At 40.6% G+C, this 18,578-nt stretch overlaps 1 protein-coding gene across 1 annotated transcript; it reads right to left on the bottom strand.

The window, feature by feature from the left end:
- Positions 1–6,143: 6,143 nt before the first annotated feature.
- Positions 6,144–6,655, bottom strand: LOC127074058 (histone H3.2). The gene has a single exon (XM_051015324.1). The coding sequence runs from the start codon at positions 6,630–6,632 to the stop codon at positions 6,213–6,215; it is 420 nt and encodes a 139-aa protein (XP_050871281.1). The 5' UTR covers positions 6,633–6,655; the 3' UTR covers positions 6,144–6,212.
- Positions 6,656–18,578: the final 11,923 nt, after the last annotated feature.

The raw sequence follows: 18,578 nt of genomic DNA, 5'->3' as shown, positions 1-18,578 counted from the left end.
GCTCTGAGCTCACTCGCTCCAATTCTTGTTCTTGTTCAGCCATTCTCTGTCTTGCTCTGGCACGAGTATTATACTGGTGTTGAAAATTCAGCGTGAAACTGGAGGAAGAAAGGACAGAATGAGACTCTGTTTTTTTTTGAAAATGTATGAATGCATGTATGGATGCATCTTGTTTGCAAAACTCTTAGTTATCTTTATTATTTATTCCAGCAATGTTAGAATATAAGAACAACATGTAATAATTGAGACCCAAAATGACAACTTCCATTAATCAAAATCAAATTCGAATACAAAAGGATTTAACTTCAAGTACACATGATTCGAATACAAAAGATTTAAACACCAACAATTCAAATTCAAGTACAAGTAAACTTAAGTTCTGTCTCAGCTCTTATGATCGTAGCCAGATCTGTGGTGAGCTCATTCATCATTTTCTTGATAAACTTGACGAAATTGAAAACTTGAGGAGGTGTGTTTTCTGGACACATACACCAGTCCGCTTCCTGGAGTTTTTCTGGGAGTTCCAACATATTTAGGTTAACAAACCTAGCTAAGTTGCGGAACTTGCCATTCCATTCAATATAGAGCTCTTGGAGTTTTTGGATGACCTTTTGATCTTCATCTAAGGTTGCTCTAGCCTCTCTATACAACCTTTTCCAGTACACACAATCATTCTTTAGGAGTAAGTTGGCTGCATCACCTTCTTTGCTCTCCAAAATTGCAAACCTCCTAGTAGCTTCTTCCAACTGGTACCTGAGATGGTGACAGTTTCTTTCAGCTTCTTCCTTTTGGGGTATCTCGCGAGACAATTTTTCCTCGCATTTCTTCAGAGCGTCCCTCAAGTCACGAATTTGTGCCTCAAAGTCGAGCTTAATTTCTTTTTTATCCATAAGAGATTTATCCAACAGTCTCCCTAACTCACAGATCCTATACTCAGCTTTCTTGAGCTCTTCCTTCCTGGTTCGGATCACTGATGTGGAACCTAATAGGATATGATCAAGATCAACTTTCTGGTCTTCCAATAGCCGGGCTCTCTTGTTGCTATCCTCAAGTTCTTGGGCTTTTCCCTTACGTTCCTCTTTCAAATTCTGATTTTCCAAGATAACTCGGTTCATCTGAATTCGTAATTCAGCATTCTCCACTTCGAGCTCCTTAACCTTAGTAGCAAGTTTCTCCATGTCCTCAGGGAGTATGGGCTCGGGCTCAGGAGTTTTAGGAAAAGCTGGAGCCTTTAGGATAAATGGCAACTGGATTTTCTCAACTCTTTCTTTCACCCATTGCGTGTAAGGTTCTTTGGCAAGAACGTTTCTTTTTCCAAACTCTTTACCTTTTCTTACAACCTTTAACCAAGCCTTTCGTACTGCTCTTACATCAGGATTGCTGGCTTGGATGTCAGAGAGCACAAATGGCTGTAAGTCCTTTGCGTCAGGAGGACCATCCATGGAGTAACCGTGTTGTAATCGAGATAACATAGGGTTATAGTTGATGCAACCCTTGGTACCCAACAACGGTACATTAGGAAATTCCCCATAGCTGACTATAATGTCTGGGGTTTCCCACTCTCGGATATACCATCTGATGGAACTTGCGGTGAGAGAAGCTAATTTCTGGGGAGACTTAAGTTCTTTTGCCACAAAAGGACCTTCTTCAGGCATGTGTTGCATGAACCAAGTGTAAAGCAACGGAGCACAACACAACAACATTCCACCCCTCTTTTCATGTCGAGCGTGAAGGGCATAGTAAACGTCAGCTAGGAGAAATGGTACTGGATTGCCAGAGAGAAAGACTTCTATGGCCACTTGATCCACAAATTTTTCAACATTTGGGAAGAGCACAATCCCATGGATCAATAAAGCCAACACAGCATAGAATGCATTCCAATTTCCACTTTTCTTGAACTTCAGGGCTAACTCTTCTAAAAACATTGCGGCAAAACCTTTGCAACCCCCTTTTTCAACCCAATTGTCTCGAACAGTCGGGACATTGATACTTAGGGCTGAAGCTATCTTCTTTGGGCCCATATCTTCTTCGAGCTTTAGAAACGGATTAAAATCTTTCAACTTGAGACCCACGATCCTCTCAACTTCTTCCAAAGTAGGAGCTAGCTGGAAATCAACGAATGTGAAACAGCGTAGAGGTGGATCATAATATTGTGCCAGAGAGCCGATAATTCCATAGTCAACTTTCTTATTTAGAAGGCTCAAAATTTTCCCATAGCTTTTTCCAAACTTATCACGTCTGCTGAGAGACAAATCAGAGATCAAATCCTTCAGACTGTCCAACTTAGGTTCCTTGTACTTAAGTGTGAAAGTGTGTCTCATTGAAGTTGTCATTTTCAAGTTCTCAATTCCTGAAACAAATAAGAGACAACTAAGAGCTTGCTTTTTTATGATGTTGATGCAATGTATGAATGTAATGCATTTTTTTTGTATAGGTTAAATAGGCTTAAGGCATGGATAAGTCTGATTGCTTTGTATGGAACATGGTTCTCACCAGGTATGGTCTAAGGTTTTTTTTTTGAAAAAGTTCCTAGAGTCATGGATCCATTAGACTGTTTGCTACCTGCGACAACTTACTTGTCGGGCATCAACTCCATCTAAAGAATCTACTCTAAGTAAGGTTCTCGCATCGATCCAACGAGAAATACATCTCACAGACCCACACTACGCAACCATCTTTCCTAGTTGGGCAAAGAACTAAGGTTCTACAAATGGTTCTCAGAGTCATGGATCCTAAAGAAAATATCGAAGCTTACGGCAACTTACTTGCTGAGCGATAACATCCTCTCAAGAATCTACTCTAAGTAAGGTTCTCGTACCGACCCAACGAGAAATACATCTCGCGGACCCACACTACTCAACCTCGTCCTATCTTATGTTTTTACTCGAGACTCGGGTAAAAAGTCTTTCCCACATGGTTTGCAATCAGAGTATCTAAGTACCAAACCATAATCGAACCAATACGACAGATTCATATTAATTTGACAATAGAGATAGTAAAAATAATAAAGAAAAGCCACATAGGTAATCAAACAAAGGCACACAAACGACCTAACTAGGCTTGACTCACTTAGGGATGTTCTTCTCCCCAGCAGAGTCGCCATCTGTCGCACCTCAAAAAAATAGGGATACGACTTCAAAGCGAAGCGCGATCGCACGCTCGCAATGATGGACTAAACAGAGTCGCCACCGAACTTTATTTATTCCTAAAAAGGAAAGGGGAAATATCGATAAAACCCAGGACTAAAGAAAGGACAAGATATGGTCATCGCAACCAGTATCAGGGTTCGGGAGTCGATTACGCGAGGGGAAGGTATTAGCACCCCTCACGTCCGTTGTACTCAACGGAAACCATTAGGTCAAATGTGTGCGTTAATGTTAGTTAAAATATTAGGCTTTTCAAATTATTAGGTGGGAAAGAATAAATAGAATCAAAAGAAAAGAGAAGATGTTTTTGGATTTTTGACGAAGGACTAAACCTAAGTTTTTTTATTAGTGGGCCTGACAAGATTTACGAATCCTGCTCCTACGTATCTCAAAAGAGAAATCAAGGCTTACGTAGTTCTGGGTAGAAAAATGTTTGTTTGTTGATCGATTTTAGCGAAAGCTATACTGTATTAATCGACGAAAACATTGTTTTACCCAAAACAGATGAGGAGTGGACGCATACCACACATCGAACGGATTTATAAATCTACATTCGGAAAAGCGTCACTTATCTCGACTCAACAATCGTGGCTAAAACATTATTTTGTATCACCTTAAGACAATATATCTTTCGTTTATGAAAAAGGTTTTTTGGTTAGTCGCACGGCGGCGAGAAAAGAGTTTGATTGGTTGGATGTATTTTGAGTGATGGCAAGGACTTGGATGAGCGAGATATACATCTCGAATCCTAGTCTCAGGAGTGCACGGTATACACCATGTTCCATTTCCATCTTTATTGAAAAAGTATTAAGGTAGGAATTAAGTATTTTGAAGTTTGAAAGACGAGTACTTGTGACCTACAAGCTCTTACAGCTTGGATCTAATACTCGGGACTACGTCTGGACATTCCACCCAGGCAGTCTGTTTCTTTCCAATATTGCTAAGAAAATGATTCGAATATTTATGAATGTTTTGGAGGGAAGACGAATATTTATGGCTTGCAAGCTCTTACAGCTTGAGCCTAATATTCGGGATTACGACTGGATATTCCCTCCAGGTAATCTTTTTCTTCCAACTTTATTAAGAAGATGGTTTGAGATATTTACAGATGTTTTAGAGAGAAGACGAATATTTATGGCTTACAAGCTCTTACAGCTTGAGCCTAATATTCGGGATTACGACTGGACATTCCATCCAGGTAATCTTTTTCTTCACGTTTTATTTAGAAAATGATTTGAATATTAGAGTGTTAAAGAGAAGACGAGTATTTATGGCTTGCAAGCTCTTACAGCTTGAGCCTAATATTCGGGATTACGACTGGATATTCCCTCCAGGTAATCTTTTTCTTCCAACTTTATTAAGAAGATGATTTGAGATATTTACGGATATTTGGTGAGAAGACGAATATTTATGGCTTACAAGCTCTTACAGCTTAAGCCTAATATTCGGGATTACGACTGGACATTCTATCCAGGTAATCTTTTTCTTCACGTTTTATTTAGAAAATAGATTTGAATATTGGAGCGTTTGAAAAAATGATTGGATGTGGAAGTGAAATTGAGTTGAAATGATTGATGGTTCGACTTGAGAAAAATGGCTCGACGGAAAAATGTTAGTGAGATTAGTGTGAGAGTGCCAGTATGACTTATTCACATGTGAAATAATACGAACATGGATAGATATAACTTAATTAAATCAACTGGGAACATAATAAAATCAATAATTTATATCCAAAAACTAATCAATTAAATAATCAATTAAATTAAATACTAAAGAAATGAAATAATCAAATCAATAGAACACAATATAAAAAAAATGTGAGATGGATATAAATATATATATGGGGTGATAATTAGTTCGTGGGTCCAAAGCCCACATCATAACCAAACCAAAACCTAATCTAAATAGATTATTAAAAAAAAAGAAAAAAAAGCATGTTGTACGTACATGAGAGCGGACGGATGCTCTCTGTAACATGTTAAAAAAGGAACTTTTACTAATCTTAAATTCAAATTTTAAACTCACCAGACTCTAAGTGATATATGGCATGGATAAAAAATAAAAACAAATAAACACTCTTCTCTTTCTCTTCACACGATGTACAACAGTGATTTAATAGAATTTTTTTAAGATAACTCTCATCTCTCTCAATCGTGTCCCTCTTGCTCTCTCACAATCGCTCGCTAACAAACCCTCTCTCACAGCCGCTCAAACGCATCTCTCCTTCGCTCTCAACCTCGCGTCTCTCTCACAATCGCTCACCTCCACCCAAGAAATACACGAATCTACGGTTTCAAAAGAGAGTCGAGTGAAAATCTCACATTCGGCGGTGACGACGGCTCGGATGATGCTTAAATCCTCCTCCTTCGCCTCTTCAAATCAGGTCTGTTTTCTGATTTGGGGATTAGGGTTCTTGGTGGAATTTTGTTCGCCTCCTAGGTTTTCCGTCCCCCTCACACTGATTCGCCTCTCCTATTTATCTCTGCAGCTTAGGGTTTTCAGTTTGGTATGGAGTTCAAAAGAGTATCTCTGCAAACTACTTTGGATGTACTCAGAATCGAATTGGTCTCTTTGATGCTAAATTCGAAAATGGTATCCTGAACTCGTGCTTTCTTCTTCATTTTTTGTCTGAATGCCAATTTGGGATTTTTGAAATTTTAACTGACTTGCCAATTGCTTTGTGTTACTGCAGTGAAAAAAATATTGAAGATTCAAAGGCAGTTTCGGTTTAGGTTCAATAGTCTGTTATTGACGTTTGGGTTCAATTGCGTACTGGTTTTGTTTGGACTTGTTGCTGTGGATTGTTGGTTGTTGCTGTTGATGTTGAAGAATCTTTAGCCAACTCCGTCTGAGGATTCTCTTTGATTGTCAAAACTTGTAAGTAGGCATTGTCTTCTGAAGCTACCTTGGTCTTTCTCTTCTTACAAACTTCATTCTTCTTCATTTCTTTCCACTGCAGGTTTGTCAAGTTGGGAATTCTGTAAGTAACACCTGATATTGTTCTCCTGTTTGAGTTTGTGGTTGATACCCAAGGCAGATTTGGGTACGCACCGCATCCTCCGAATTTCACATCTGCAGCGAGCCCTGGTTTGATATTAGAAAAATCAATGGTTGAAGCTTCAACTTTCGACTGTTCTGATGCATCTTTTCCCCTGAGGTTTGTGTTGCTTCGAACAAACCAACAAGGTAAGCTTCAGCAGCTTCTTGTAGAGCAAAAACAGCGCTGCTTTGGAATCGGAGATCAGTTTTGAAATCCTGAGTGATTTCCCTCACTAGCCGCTGGAATGGAAGCTTCCTTATAAGAAGCTCAGTGCTCTTCTGGTACTTCCTGATTTCTCTAAGAGCAACAGTTCCTGGCCTGAATCTGTGTGGCTTCTTCACTCCTCCAGTTGCCGGTGATGATTTCCGAGCAGCTTTTGTTGCTAACTGCTTCCTTGGTGCTTTGCCTCCGGTGGATTTGCGTGCTGTTTGCTTAGTACGAGCCATTGCAATTTGAATTGAATAGAGATTGATTACTTTCTGGTAATGGAAACTTCCAAGCTTGTCTTGCCTAATCACTTAAAGCATGGTTTTAAACAAAAATGTAACATGGTTTTGAATTTTCTTATTGTGCTTTGCAGGACTCTGTCGAATGAAAGCATTCGCAAAACGGTGATGCTTCTCAGCAAACCTTGTAAATGTAACAGCACCATCCGGCTTTCACTGTAAGTCTCCAAAAATTTTCCACTTATTATTTTTTTGTCTTTGTCCAAAAATGGAAAAATAATAGAAAGTGTACATAGAAACCCAACTTGAAGACAATGAATTATCAAATCCATATTCACTTTATTTTCCCATTTTCCATTCTCTATCCCTCATGAGTCTCACTAATCTATCAATTATGTTTATCTGTCTTATATGTAGAAAATGGTGCGAATCCGACTCCAAATTATTAGTGAGTTGTTGAAGAAGAGACGGCATAGAAATCAGACAGCTCAACTTGTAACAACAGTAGGACTATATGAGAAGTCAAATATGAGGCGATCCATTATCATAGTAATCGATTTTGCTTCCTGTAGGTTATTCAAGGTAGTAGCAGCATAGTCACAACAACGATGTCAAACTTCACTTTCCTTATAACAGGAAAATCCCCTCCAAATAATGCCTAGCATGTCCAGCAGCATATAGCATCCTGTTTTCATTGAATTGTACCAATCTCTTGCCGAGAAAAGGTTTGTGACAGGCAGGGCAGTTTCCAGCACCCTCTTCCAATTTTCATGATTATCCCTGTTATGACGAGCTGTGGCATTATCCGATTTGATGGAAAAAGTTATTGTGTTAATTTCATCTGTTGTTGATACTTGCAGGACGTACGTCATGCCGGGTTGAATTTCAGCCGAGGTTACTAGCGTTGCAAAGTCTGTTGTAGGAATTTGGGGAAGCAACTATAACGCTTTTCCATGCTGTTTTGGACGTGTCGGTAATGCGGACGGATTCAACAACTAGAAGCTGACATATCACCCCCATAAGATGCATCAACAACGATGGAATGACACAACAATAGATGTATGGGAATAGCAGTGCCATTTCGCCACAGTTGTGCCACCTTTTTTTATTAATTTCACAAGAATACCGTACTTTGCAATATCATTTATTTTTCTTTTCAAGAACGGATAATCCCTTGTAACAATAATACTTCTGTGCTTTCTCTATTTACAAAGTCTGCATCTTGCATATACAATTGCATTTTCTCATAGAAGGATTGTAATAGGTGTAGCAGTTTTCATTTATGTCACTTGTAGCACTGCTTTGAATTTCGTCATGAAAAATAAAGAACTCTGTTTATGCTTGCAAACTCAATACGACCTCTAGAACGTGGCTGCTGCGAAATCTCTGACTGTCATTTTTGTCACATTAGAATTTGGTGTTAATTGTGAAGCATGTTGTTATTCTACAGGAAGTCCTTTCACGAGAAATTTCTCAAGCACATGGCATGACAGGAAATAAATATTTGTGCTATCACGTGCAATGTAAAATCTTTCTCCAATTCCCTCCTTATCAACTAATGTAAAGGAACTATTTGCGAGTGGCAACAGCGGCAAGCCAAAGAGTGTATCAAGCTGCATGGACTCTTGCAAGTCACGTAACAATACTCAAGAGTCAAAATCAATGCATCCCTGTCCATAAATTCACGCTTCCTTCTGATTAACAAAGTCTTTAATAGCTTAGGTTTTAGAAAATGCAACGATGGACATATTTCCATAAACTTTTCTAAAAGTGACTCCTTTGGCTCTTCAAGGAAAATTACCATAGACAGGAGTAACAACGTTTTCAGGGAGGTACAAGTTCTAGTCTGACCGCTTTCTTCCATCCCCTTCAAAATCTTCGAGTGGATGTGGAGGTAAACTAGCAATTTGACAAATGTTAGGAGAAACTACACCATCACCCTCCATCTCTTGACTATTAAGTAGGTGGATAGATTCACGACCAGATGAAATGGTCATGAGGAGGAAAGAAAATGCATGATCGATGGAGAAGTTTCAGGGTCAAAATCAGGGTATGACAGCCTGCAGCTAGTGCTACTCCTGTTACCATCTCTGCTTCTGTAACCGTCAGTACTCCAACTACCATCATTGCTTCAGGCAGGAGGGTTGTTGATAGTAGGGTTGTGCCGTGGAAGTATGACAACGCTTATCGCAGCAATTGAAGGGCTGAGAATCAGGTCAGGCCAGTGAATCAAGCGCCTGTGACTATTGGTGTGCCAGCTAGAACTCCTGTGGTTGTGAGTCCAGTTGTGGACAATGTTGGAGGACCAAGAGGGTTTACCAGAAGTGGTCGCTTGTTTGCTCCGCAACCTTTGAGAGACAATAATACCGAGGCTCTCGCCAAAGCTAAAGGTAAACAGGCTGTGGTTGATGAAGAGCCTGCTCAGAAGGAGGCGCCTGAGGGTTCATTTGAGAAGGACGTGGAGGAGTTCATGAAAATAATCAAGAAGAGCGACTACAAGATTGTAGATCAGCTGAATCACACTCCGTCCAAGATTTCTATCCTCTCATTGCTTTTGTGCTCTGAGGCACATCGTAATGCCCTGTTGAAGATGCTGAATCTGGCTTACGTGCCTCAAGATATATCTGTCAACCAGTTGGAGGGAGTCATTGCCAATGTGAGTACCAGGCATGGTTTGGGGTTCACTGATTTGGACTTGACGCCTGAAGGACGTAACCATAACAAGGCCTTGCATATCACCATGGAGTGCAAGGGGGCAGTGTTGTCTCACGTGTTGGTAGACACTGGCTCTTCGCTGAATGTGCTGCCTAAGAAGACTTTGGGCAAGATTAATGTGGAAGGGGTTATCCTCACTCTGAGTGACCTGATTGTGCGTGCATTTGACGGATCCAAACGGTCTGTTTTTGGTGAAGTCACCTTGCCAGTGAAGATCGGTCTGGAGGTATTCGACATTGTCTTCTATGTGATGGACATCCAGCCCGCATACAGTTGTTTGTTGGGGCGTCCTTGGATTCACGCAGCTGGGGCAGTTTCGTCAACTCTCCACCAGAAGTTGAAATATGTCTGGAACGGTCAGATTGTGACCGTGTGCGGTGAAGAAGATATTCTGGTGAGTCACCTATCCTCTTTCAAGTATGTAGAGGTGGATGGCGAGATCCATGAAACCTTATGCCAGGCATTCGAGACCGTTGCTCTTGAGAGGGTGGCTTTTGCTGAGCAGAAGAAGCCAAGTGCCTCAATTGCATCGTACAAGCAGGCCATGGAGGTTGTCAGCTCGGGCAATACTGAAGGCTAGGGCAAGATGGTGGATTTTCCTATTAAAGAAGATAAATTTGGAATTGGTTATCAACCTCTGCAGGCGGAGCAGGGTGTGCAAACGGGTCCGAGTACCTTTACCAGCGCTGGGCTGATGAATCAAGGTGACGTCTTTGCAGCCAGTAGTGAAGATGGTGACAGTGATTGTGATCTAGACAACTGGGTTCGCCCGTGTGCACCAGGGGAGTCGATCAACAACTGGACGGCAGAAGATGTGGTCCAAGTTACTCTTTAAACAGAGTAATTTTCTTTTGTTTTTCATTTTGCACAAAACCCTACGTTCTGCCCAAGGCGTAGTGGTTCATTGTAGGGCCTCATCATGTTTTTTTACAATGATATCATTAATAAAGGATGTTTTGCAGACAATTTTGTGATCCCTGTCTTTCTATTTTTGTTTTCATTTTTCAAAAAAATAAAAATGGCAATGTTTTTGTTTTTGTGACTTTCTTGAACTCTTTTTCTAAAACAAATCATTAAACATGCAGAATTGATCTTACGGAATCCACTATGAACAGTTCTGTTATGGCTCAGTATGATTTCAATAATCCCATCTACCAAGCTGAAGAGGAGAGTGAGGAAGACTGTGAACTCCCTAAAGAATTGGTCAGATTGTTGAAGCAGGAGGAAAGGGTCATCCAACCTCATCAGGAGGAGTTGGAGATTATTAATCTTGGTACTGAGGACGCCAGAAGAGATATTAAGATCGGGGCTGCTTTGAAAGAAGATGTCAAGGGCAGGTTGATTGAGATGCTGAGAGAGTATGTGGAGATATTCGCCTGGTCGTATCAAGATATGCCTGGGTTGGATACCGATATTGTGGTGCATAGACTACCACTCAGAGAAGATTGTCCTTCAGTCAAGCAGAAGCTTCGGAGAACGAGTCCTGATATGGCTGTTAAGATCAAGGAAGAGGTTCAGAAGCAGTTTGATGTGGGTTTCTTGTGTAACACCCCGATAATAATAAAATAATTATTTAAAATTGAGTTAATAATTTATTTATTAATTTAATTAAATAATTGGGAATTTTATTATTATTATTTTTGGATTATTATTATTATTGGGATAATATTATTGGGTTTTATTATTGGAGTATATAAGTTGGAATAATAAAAAGTCCTAATTTTTTTGGAAAAGGGTTTTCACGTGAAAAAGGAAAAGAGAAGCGGCTGAAAGAGAAAGGGCAAAGAGGCAGAGCAAGAGAAGAGGAAAAGCTTGAAGCTAACGGAATTTGCCGGATTGACTCAGGTAAGGGGGGTTTATCATCGATTAACGGGTATTATGGGATGATATGTACTGGGTAGTAATAAACTATTGTTTTACCTCTGATTAGATTGATGTATGCTGAAAATGGTGAAATATTGGATGAACGAAATCGGGATTTTAATCGAAGGAATTCGTAGAAATTATATGTAGTGATGTTAGGATTTGTGAAATCGAATAGGGGATGATTCGGGTTAGATGATATGAGTAATATTGTGTGAAAATTTGGACTGTGGAAGGGTGAATTGGATAGATCTCGTAGCAGAGAAAGCCATTGCAGATCTGAGAGTTCTGGTTTCTGGTCATACGCGTATGGCACTAGGCAATACGCGTATGAGATGGCTGGTACGCGTATGGCACTAGGCAATACGCGTATGGATGAGGAAGATGATGTTTTGAACGTGTTTTGGTCTCTGTTGGTACGCGTATGGGAATGTGATACGCGTAGCATACGCGTATGGGCGTAGGCATTACGCGTATGGATTTGGTCAGGCGTGGGCAATACGCGTATGGGCATAGGCAATACGCGTATGGGCAGAATTGTGATTTTCTGTGCTGTTGTTATGCAGTTTTTTGGTTGTTTAGGCTGAGTGATGTACTTAGCTGATGTATGATGTGGCAGGGATCATTTCCCGTTGTTTTGAGTGGTATAGGTATTAGTAGAGGGTGCTAATACTGTATTTGATTATGTGGCATGATGTGATATGCTTTCGTGATAAAATGTATTAATGATGTGTGATGATATGCATGATGCCGTGAATGTATCAGTTATGTATGCATTTGTGAATAGACTGTTTTATGGCTTAGAGTGTGGGCTTATGTCTATTCTTGAATTGTTGCTGTTGTTGTTGCATTGCTAGGTGATTAGCATGCATATTCTAGCCTTTGGGGCTGTAGCTAATTCCCATGGTGAGGAATTAGTGAGTGAATCATTGTAGATTTGTTGTTGATGTTTGCATGCTAGATGATTAGTGTGCATAGTCTAGCCTTCGGGGCTGTAGCTAATTCCCACGGTGAGGAATTAGTGAGTGAGTCATTAGATCTCAAATGAGTGGGACTAGTGAGCTTAGTAGCCGTATCTGGATTTGATCGGTGAGCTTGAACTATATGTTCGAGAATAGTCGGTACCGCATGTGTGGAGTCTCATTGCATAATGAATGTATGGCATATAATATGAATGGATGTATTCCAGTATTATATGTGTGTTGTGTGTTGTGTTGTTGATGTCGAGCATGGTTGAGATTATACATATGCTATATGTTACTGTTGAATATGATGTTTGAACGGATATTGCCGTTGCTGAGTGCGTAGTCTGATTAGGGTGAATTGATGTGTTATTTACTTAGCATTACATGTTGTTCTATAATGCTTATTATATTGATTGAGGAACTCACCCTTACAACTATTTTTCAGGTAACGAGCAGTGAGTTGAGTAGAAGCTAGTGCTATGGAGTCTAGTGTCGTCCTTAGTGGGTCATGCTCTGGTAGATGTGACATCGGGAGGGGATGTTTGACTATGTTTTATTTTAGTTGTTGACCAACTTTACATGTAATGTAGTACATGATTTGAATGTCGATGTTTTGTATCCGCTGCGAATTATGCAAAAGAGTCTTATTTTGATTTAATAAATGAGTATGACAGGATATTTTGATAATTGTTGTGAAATGATTGTGTGACACCCTTCGGGGCATAATTACTCTGATTGATATGTTATTATTTTAATTAAATATTTTGGGGTATTTAGAAGGGTGTTACATTAGTGGTATCAGAGCATCGTCGGTCGAGTCGAGTCGTAATTATTCTGTTTCCCCTGTACGGGATAGGTGTTGTGTAACCCTATCAGTACTCATTGTTTTAGTTGTTTGGGTTTCAGAATAGAGATGGCTGGAAGAGGTAGAGATGATGCTGCAATTGCTGAGGCTCTGGGTATGCTAGCTGGAGTACTTGGAGGGAATCCGAATGTTGTGGGAATGGGAGCTGCTCGTCAACTGAGTGAATTCCAGAAGAATAATCCTCCAATGTTCAAGGGAGCATACGATCCAGATGGTGCTCAGAAGTGGTTGAAGGAGATCGAGAGAATCTTCAGAGTGACTGAGTGTGCCGATAACCAGAAGGTCAGGTTCGGTACGCATATGCTGTCAGAGGAAGCTGATGATTGGTGGGTTGCTACCCGCACTGAGTTAGAAACTGCTGGTAATGCTGAGATCTCTTGGGCTGTGTTCAGAGAGAGATTCCTGAGGAAGTATTTTCCAGAGGATGTCAGAGGAAAGAAAGAGATAGAGTTTTTGGAATTGAAGCAGGGTAACAGGTCTGTTACTGAGTATGCTGCTAAGTTCACAGAGATGTCGAAGTATTACACTCCCTATAATGAGGCGGCTGGAGAATTTTCGAAATGTGTGAAGTTTGAGAACGGGTTGCGTCCCGAGATCAAACAGGCTATTGGATATCAGCGGATCAGAGTGTTTTCTGACTTGGTTGACTGTTGCAGGATTTTTGAACAGGATTCCAAGGCCAGAGCAGAGAGCTATCAGCAGAGGGTTGATAGGAAAGGTAAGAATCAGATTGATCGTGGGAAACCGTATGCAGCTGGCAAAGGTTTCCAGAGGCAGAGTGGGATGAAGAGGCCTAGTGGGGGAGACTCTAGTGCTCCTGTTAAGTGTTACAGATGTGGTCGGGCTGGACATCGTGTTCATGAGTGTACCAGTGCTGAGATGAAGTGTTTCAAGTGTGGAAAAGGTGGTCATTTGGCTGCAGAGTGTCGGTTGAAGACTGTGACTTGTTTCAACTGTGGAGAGTTGGGTCATATCAGTCCACAGTGTCCTAAGCCGAAGAAAGAGAATCAGTCAGGAGGCAAGGTCTTTGCTTTATCAGGTTCTGAGGCTTCTACAGATGATCGTTTGATCCGAGGTACGTGTTATATTAATGGCTTTCCTCTTGTAGCTATCATTGACACCGGTGCTACTCATTCCTTTATATCTTTGGATTGTGCTGTGAAACTTAAATTAGAGATATCTGAGATGTATGGTAGTATGGTGATTGATACTCCCGCGAAGGGTTCAGTGACTACTACGTCAGTTTGTTTGAATTGTCCTTTGAGTATTTTTGGTAGAGACTTTGGGATAGACCTTGTGTGTCTTCCACTAGTGCAGATTGATGTTATCTTGGGAATGAACTGGTTGGTGTTTAACCGAGTTTCTATTAACTGTTTTGATAAGACTGTGATTTTTCCTGAGATTGAAGGAGGAAAGAGTTTGTTTCTATCAGCGAGGCAGGTGAATGAGGAAGTAGCAGATGGGGAAGAGTTGTTTATGCTGTTAGCGACTTTGGAAGCTAAAGATAAACTGGTGATTTGTGATCTGGCTGTGGTGTGTGATTTTCCTGATGTGTTTCCGGAAGAGGTGAATGAATTGCCGCCAGAGCGTGAAGTTGAGTTCTCGATTGATTTGGTACCTGGTACTAGACCGATATCGATGGCTCCGTACCGTATGTCTGCTGTTGAGTTAACTGAATTGAAGAGTCAGTTGGAAGATTTGTTGGATAAGAAATTTATTCGTCCGAGTGTGTCACCGTGGGGTGCTCCAGTGTTATTGGTTAAGAAGAAAGAAGGTACTATGAGGTTGTGTGTGGACTACAGGCAACTGAATAAAGTGACGATCAAGAATCGGTATCCTTTGCCGAGGATTGATGATTTGATGGATCAGTTGATTGGTGCAAGTGTGTTCAGCAAGATAGATTTGAGGTCTGGGTATCATCAGATACGTGTGAAAACTGAGGACATTCAGAAGACTGCTTTCAGAACAAGGTATGGACATTATGAGTATTCTGTAATGCCTTTTGGTGTGACTAATGCGCCTGGAGTATTTATGGAGTATATGAATAGGATTTTCCATCCGTACCTAGACAAGTTTGTTGTGGTGTTTATTGATGACATTTTGGTGTATTCGAAATCTGAAGAAGAGCATGCTGAGCATTTGAGAGTGGTTTTAGAAGTTCTACGAGAAAAGAAGTTATTTGCTAAACTCTCTAAATGTGAATTTTGGTTAGAAGAGGTTAGTTTCCTTGGTCATGTGATTTCAAGAGGTGGTATTGCTGTTGATCCTTCTAAGATAGAAGCGGTATCTAAGTGGGAAGCTCCGAAGTCAGTTTCTGAGATAAGGAGTTTTCTTGGACTTGCAGGTTATTATAGAAAATTCATTGAGGGGTTTTCCAAGTTGGCGTTACCGTTGACAATGTTGACTAGAAAGGGGCAAGCGTTTGTTTGGGATTCAAAATGTGAAGAAGGCTTCCAAGAGTTAAAGAAAAGGTTGACTACTGCTCCTATTCTGATATTACCGAGTTCGTCGGAACCATTTGAGGTTTACTGTGATGCTTCATTGTTGGGTTTGGGTGGTGTGTTGATGCAGAATAAGCAGGTTATAGCTTATGCTTCGAGACAGCTGAGGGTTCATGAGAGGAACTATCCGACGCACGATTTAGAGTTGGCAGCTGTGGTGTTTGTTCTGAAGTTATGGAGGCATTATTTGTACGGGTCAAGATTTGAAGTTTTCAGTGACCATAAAAGTTTAAAGTATTTGTTTGATCAGAAAGAGCTGAATATGAGACAGAGGAGATGGTTAGAATTTCTGAAGGATTATGACTTTGGGTTGAATTACCATCCGGGTAAAGCAAATGTAGTAGCTGATGCGTTGAGCCGGAAATCGTTACATATGTCTATGTTAATGGTTAAGGAATTGGATTTAATTGAGCAGTTTAGAGACTTGAGTTTGGTGTGTGAGAGTACTCACAATAGTGTTAAATTGGGAATGTTGAAGTTAACAAGTGGTATTCTGGATGAGATCAGAGAGGGTCAGAAATCCGATATGCTTTTGGTTGATAAGTTGACTTTAGTGAATCAAGGTCAAGGTGGTGAATTCAGAGTTGACGAGAATGGTGTTTTGAAATTTGGTAATCGGGTGTGTGTTCCGGACGTTACCGAACTTAAGAAGAGTATTCTTGAGGAAGGACATCGTAGTGGCTTGAGTATTCATCCTGGAGCTACGAAGATGTATCATGATTTGAAGAAGTTATTTTGGTGGTCGGGAATGAAAAGAGATATTGCGAGTTTTGTTTATTCCTGTTTGACTTGTCAGAAGTCAAAGATTGAGCATCAGAAGCCGTCTGGGCTAATGCAACCGTTGGCTATTCCAGAGTGGAAGTGGGATAGTATCAGTATGGATTTTGTTTCTGGGTTGCCGAGGACAAATAAGAATTTTGAAGCCATTTGGGTGATTGTTGACAGGTTGACAAAATCGGCTCATTTCATTCCAATCAGAATGGATTATCCGTTAGAGAGATTAGCCGAGTTGTATATTGAGAAGATTGTAAGGTTGCATGGTATTCCGTCGAGTATTGTTTCGGACAGAGATCCCAGATTTACATCGAAGTTCTGGGAAGGTTTGCAGAGGGCTTTGGGAACTAAGCTGAGATTGAGTTCTGCATATCATCCGCAGACTGATGGTCAGACTGAGAGGACGATTCAGTCACTAGAGGATCTTTGGAGAGCTTGTGTTTTGGAAAAAGGAGGTGCTTGGGATTGTTATTTGCCTTTGATTGAGTTTACCTACAACAATAGTTTTCATTCGAGCATTGGTATGGCACCGTTTGAAGCTTTGTATGGTAGGAGATGTAGGACACCGTTATGTTGGTATGAGTCCGGTGAGAGTGTTGTGGTTGGACCGGAGATTGTTCAACAGACTACAGAAAAGATTAAGATGATTCAGGAGAAGATGAGAATTGCTCAGAGTCGTCAGAAGAGTTATCATGATAAGAGGAGGAAGTCACTTGAGTTCCAAGAGGGAGATCATGTGTTTCTTCGTGTTACTCCGATAACTGGTGTTGGTCGAGCTTTGAAGTCGAAGAAGTTGACACCTCGATTTATTGGTCCTTATCAGATTTTGGAGAGGATAGGGGAGGTAGCCTATCGTGTCGCTTTACCGCCGTCGCTTGCGAATTTACATGAGGTTTTTCATGTGTCTCAGTTGAGGAGGTATATTCATGATCCGTCGCATGTAGTCCAAGTAGATGATGTACAGGTGAGAGATAACCTGACTGTTGAGACATCACCTATGAGGATCGAGGATCGAGAGTCGAAGCAGTTGCGGGGTAAAGAGATTGCCTTGGTGAAGGTAGCTTGGGGAGGACCAGCAGGTGGCAATGTGACTTGGGAACTGGAGAGTAAGATGAAGGAGTCTTACCCAGAGTTGTTCGCTTGAGGTATGTTTTCGAGGACGAAAACTCTTTTAGTAGGGGAGAGTTGTAACACCCCGATAATAATAAAATAATTATTTAAAATTGAGTTAATAATTTATTTATTAATTTAATTAAATAATTGGGAATTTTATTATTATTTTTGGATTATTATTATTATTGGGATAATATTATTGGGTTTTATTATTGGAGTATATAAGTTGGAATAATAAAAAGTCCTAATTTTTTTGGAAAAGGGTTTTCACGTGAAAAAGGAAAAGAGAAGCGGCTGAAAGAGAAAGGGCAAAGAGGCAGAGCAAGAGAAGAGGAAAAGCTTGAAGCTAACGGAATTTGCCGGATTGACTCAGGTAAGGGGGGTTTATCATCGATTAACGGGTATTATGGGATGATATGTACTGGGTAGTAATAAACTATTGTTTTACCTCTGATTAGATTGATGTATGCTGAAAATGGTGAAATATTGGATGAACGAAATCGGGATTTTAATCGAAGGAATTCGTAGAAATTATATGTAGTGATGTTAGGATTTGTGAAATCGAATAGGGGATGATTCGGGTTAGATGATATGAGTAATATTGTGTGAAAATTTGGACTGTGGAAGGGTGAATTGGATAGATCTCGTAGCAGAGAAAGCCATTGCAGATCTGAGAGTTCTGGTTTCTGGTCATACGCGTATGGCACTAGGCAATACGCGTATGAGATGGCTGGTACGCGTATGGCACTAGGCAATACGCGTATGGATGGGGAAGATGATGTTTTGAACGTGTTTTGGTCTCTGTTGGTACGCGTATGGGAATGTGATACGCGTAGCATACGCGTATGGGCGTAGGCATTACGCGTATGGATTTGGTCAGGCGTGGGCAATACGCGTATGGGCATAGGCAATACGCGTATGGGCAGAATTGTGATTTTCTGTGCTGTTGTTATGCAGTTTTTTGGTTGTTTAGGCTGAGTGATGTACTTAGCTGATGTATGATGTGGCAGGGATCATTTCCCGTTGTTTTGAGTGGTATAGGTATTAGTAGAGGGTGCTAATACTGTATTTGATTATGTGGCATGATGTGATATGCTTTCGTGATAAAATGTATTAATGATGTGTGATGATATGCATGATGCCGTGAATG

The sequence above is a fragment of the Lathyrus oleraceus genome, chromosome 4 (assembly GCF_024323335.1).
Source record: "Lathyrus oleraceus cultivar Zhongwan6 chromosome 4, CAAS_Psat_ZW6_1.0, whole genome shotgun sequence".
Lineage (NCBI taxonomy): Eukaryota > Viridiplantae > Streptophyta > Magnoliopsida > Fabales > Fabaceae > Lathyrus > Lathyrus oleraceus.
The sequence above is the reverse complement of the archived record's forward strand: the minus strand, read 5'-3'. Positions and strand labels throughout refer to the sequence as shown.

What these genes read in the sequence shown, in the direction of transcription:
- LOC127074058 (XM_051015324.1), bottom strand. Translation starts at nt 6,632, where the DNA reads ATGGCTCGTACTAAGCAAACAGCACGCAAATCCACCGGAGGCAAAGCA.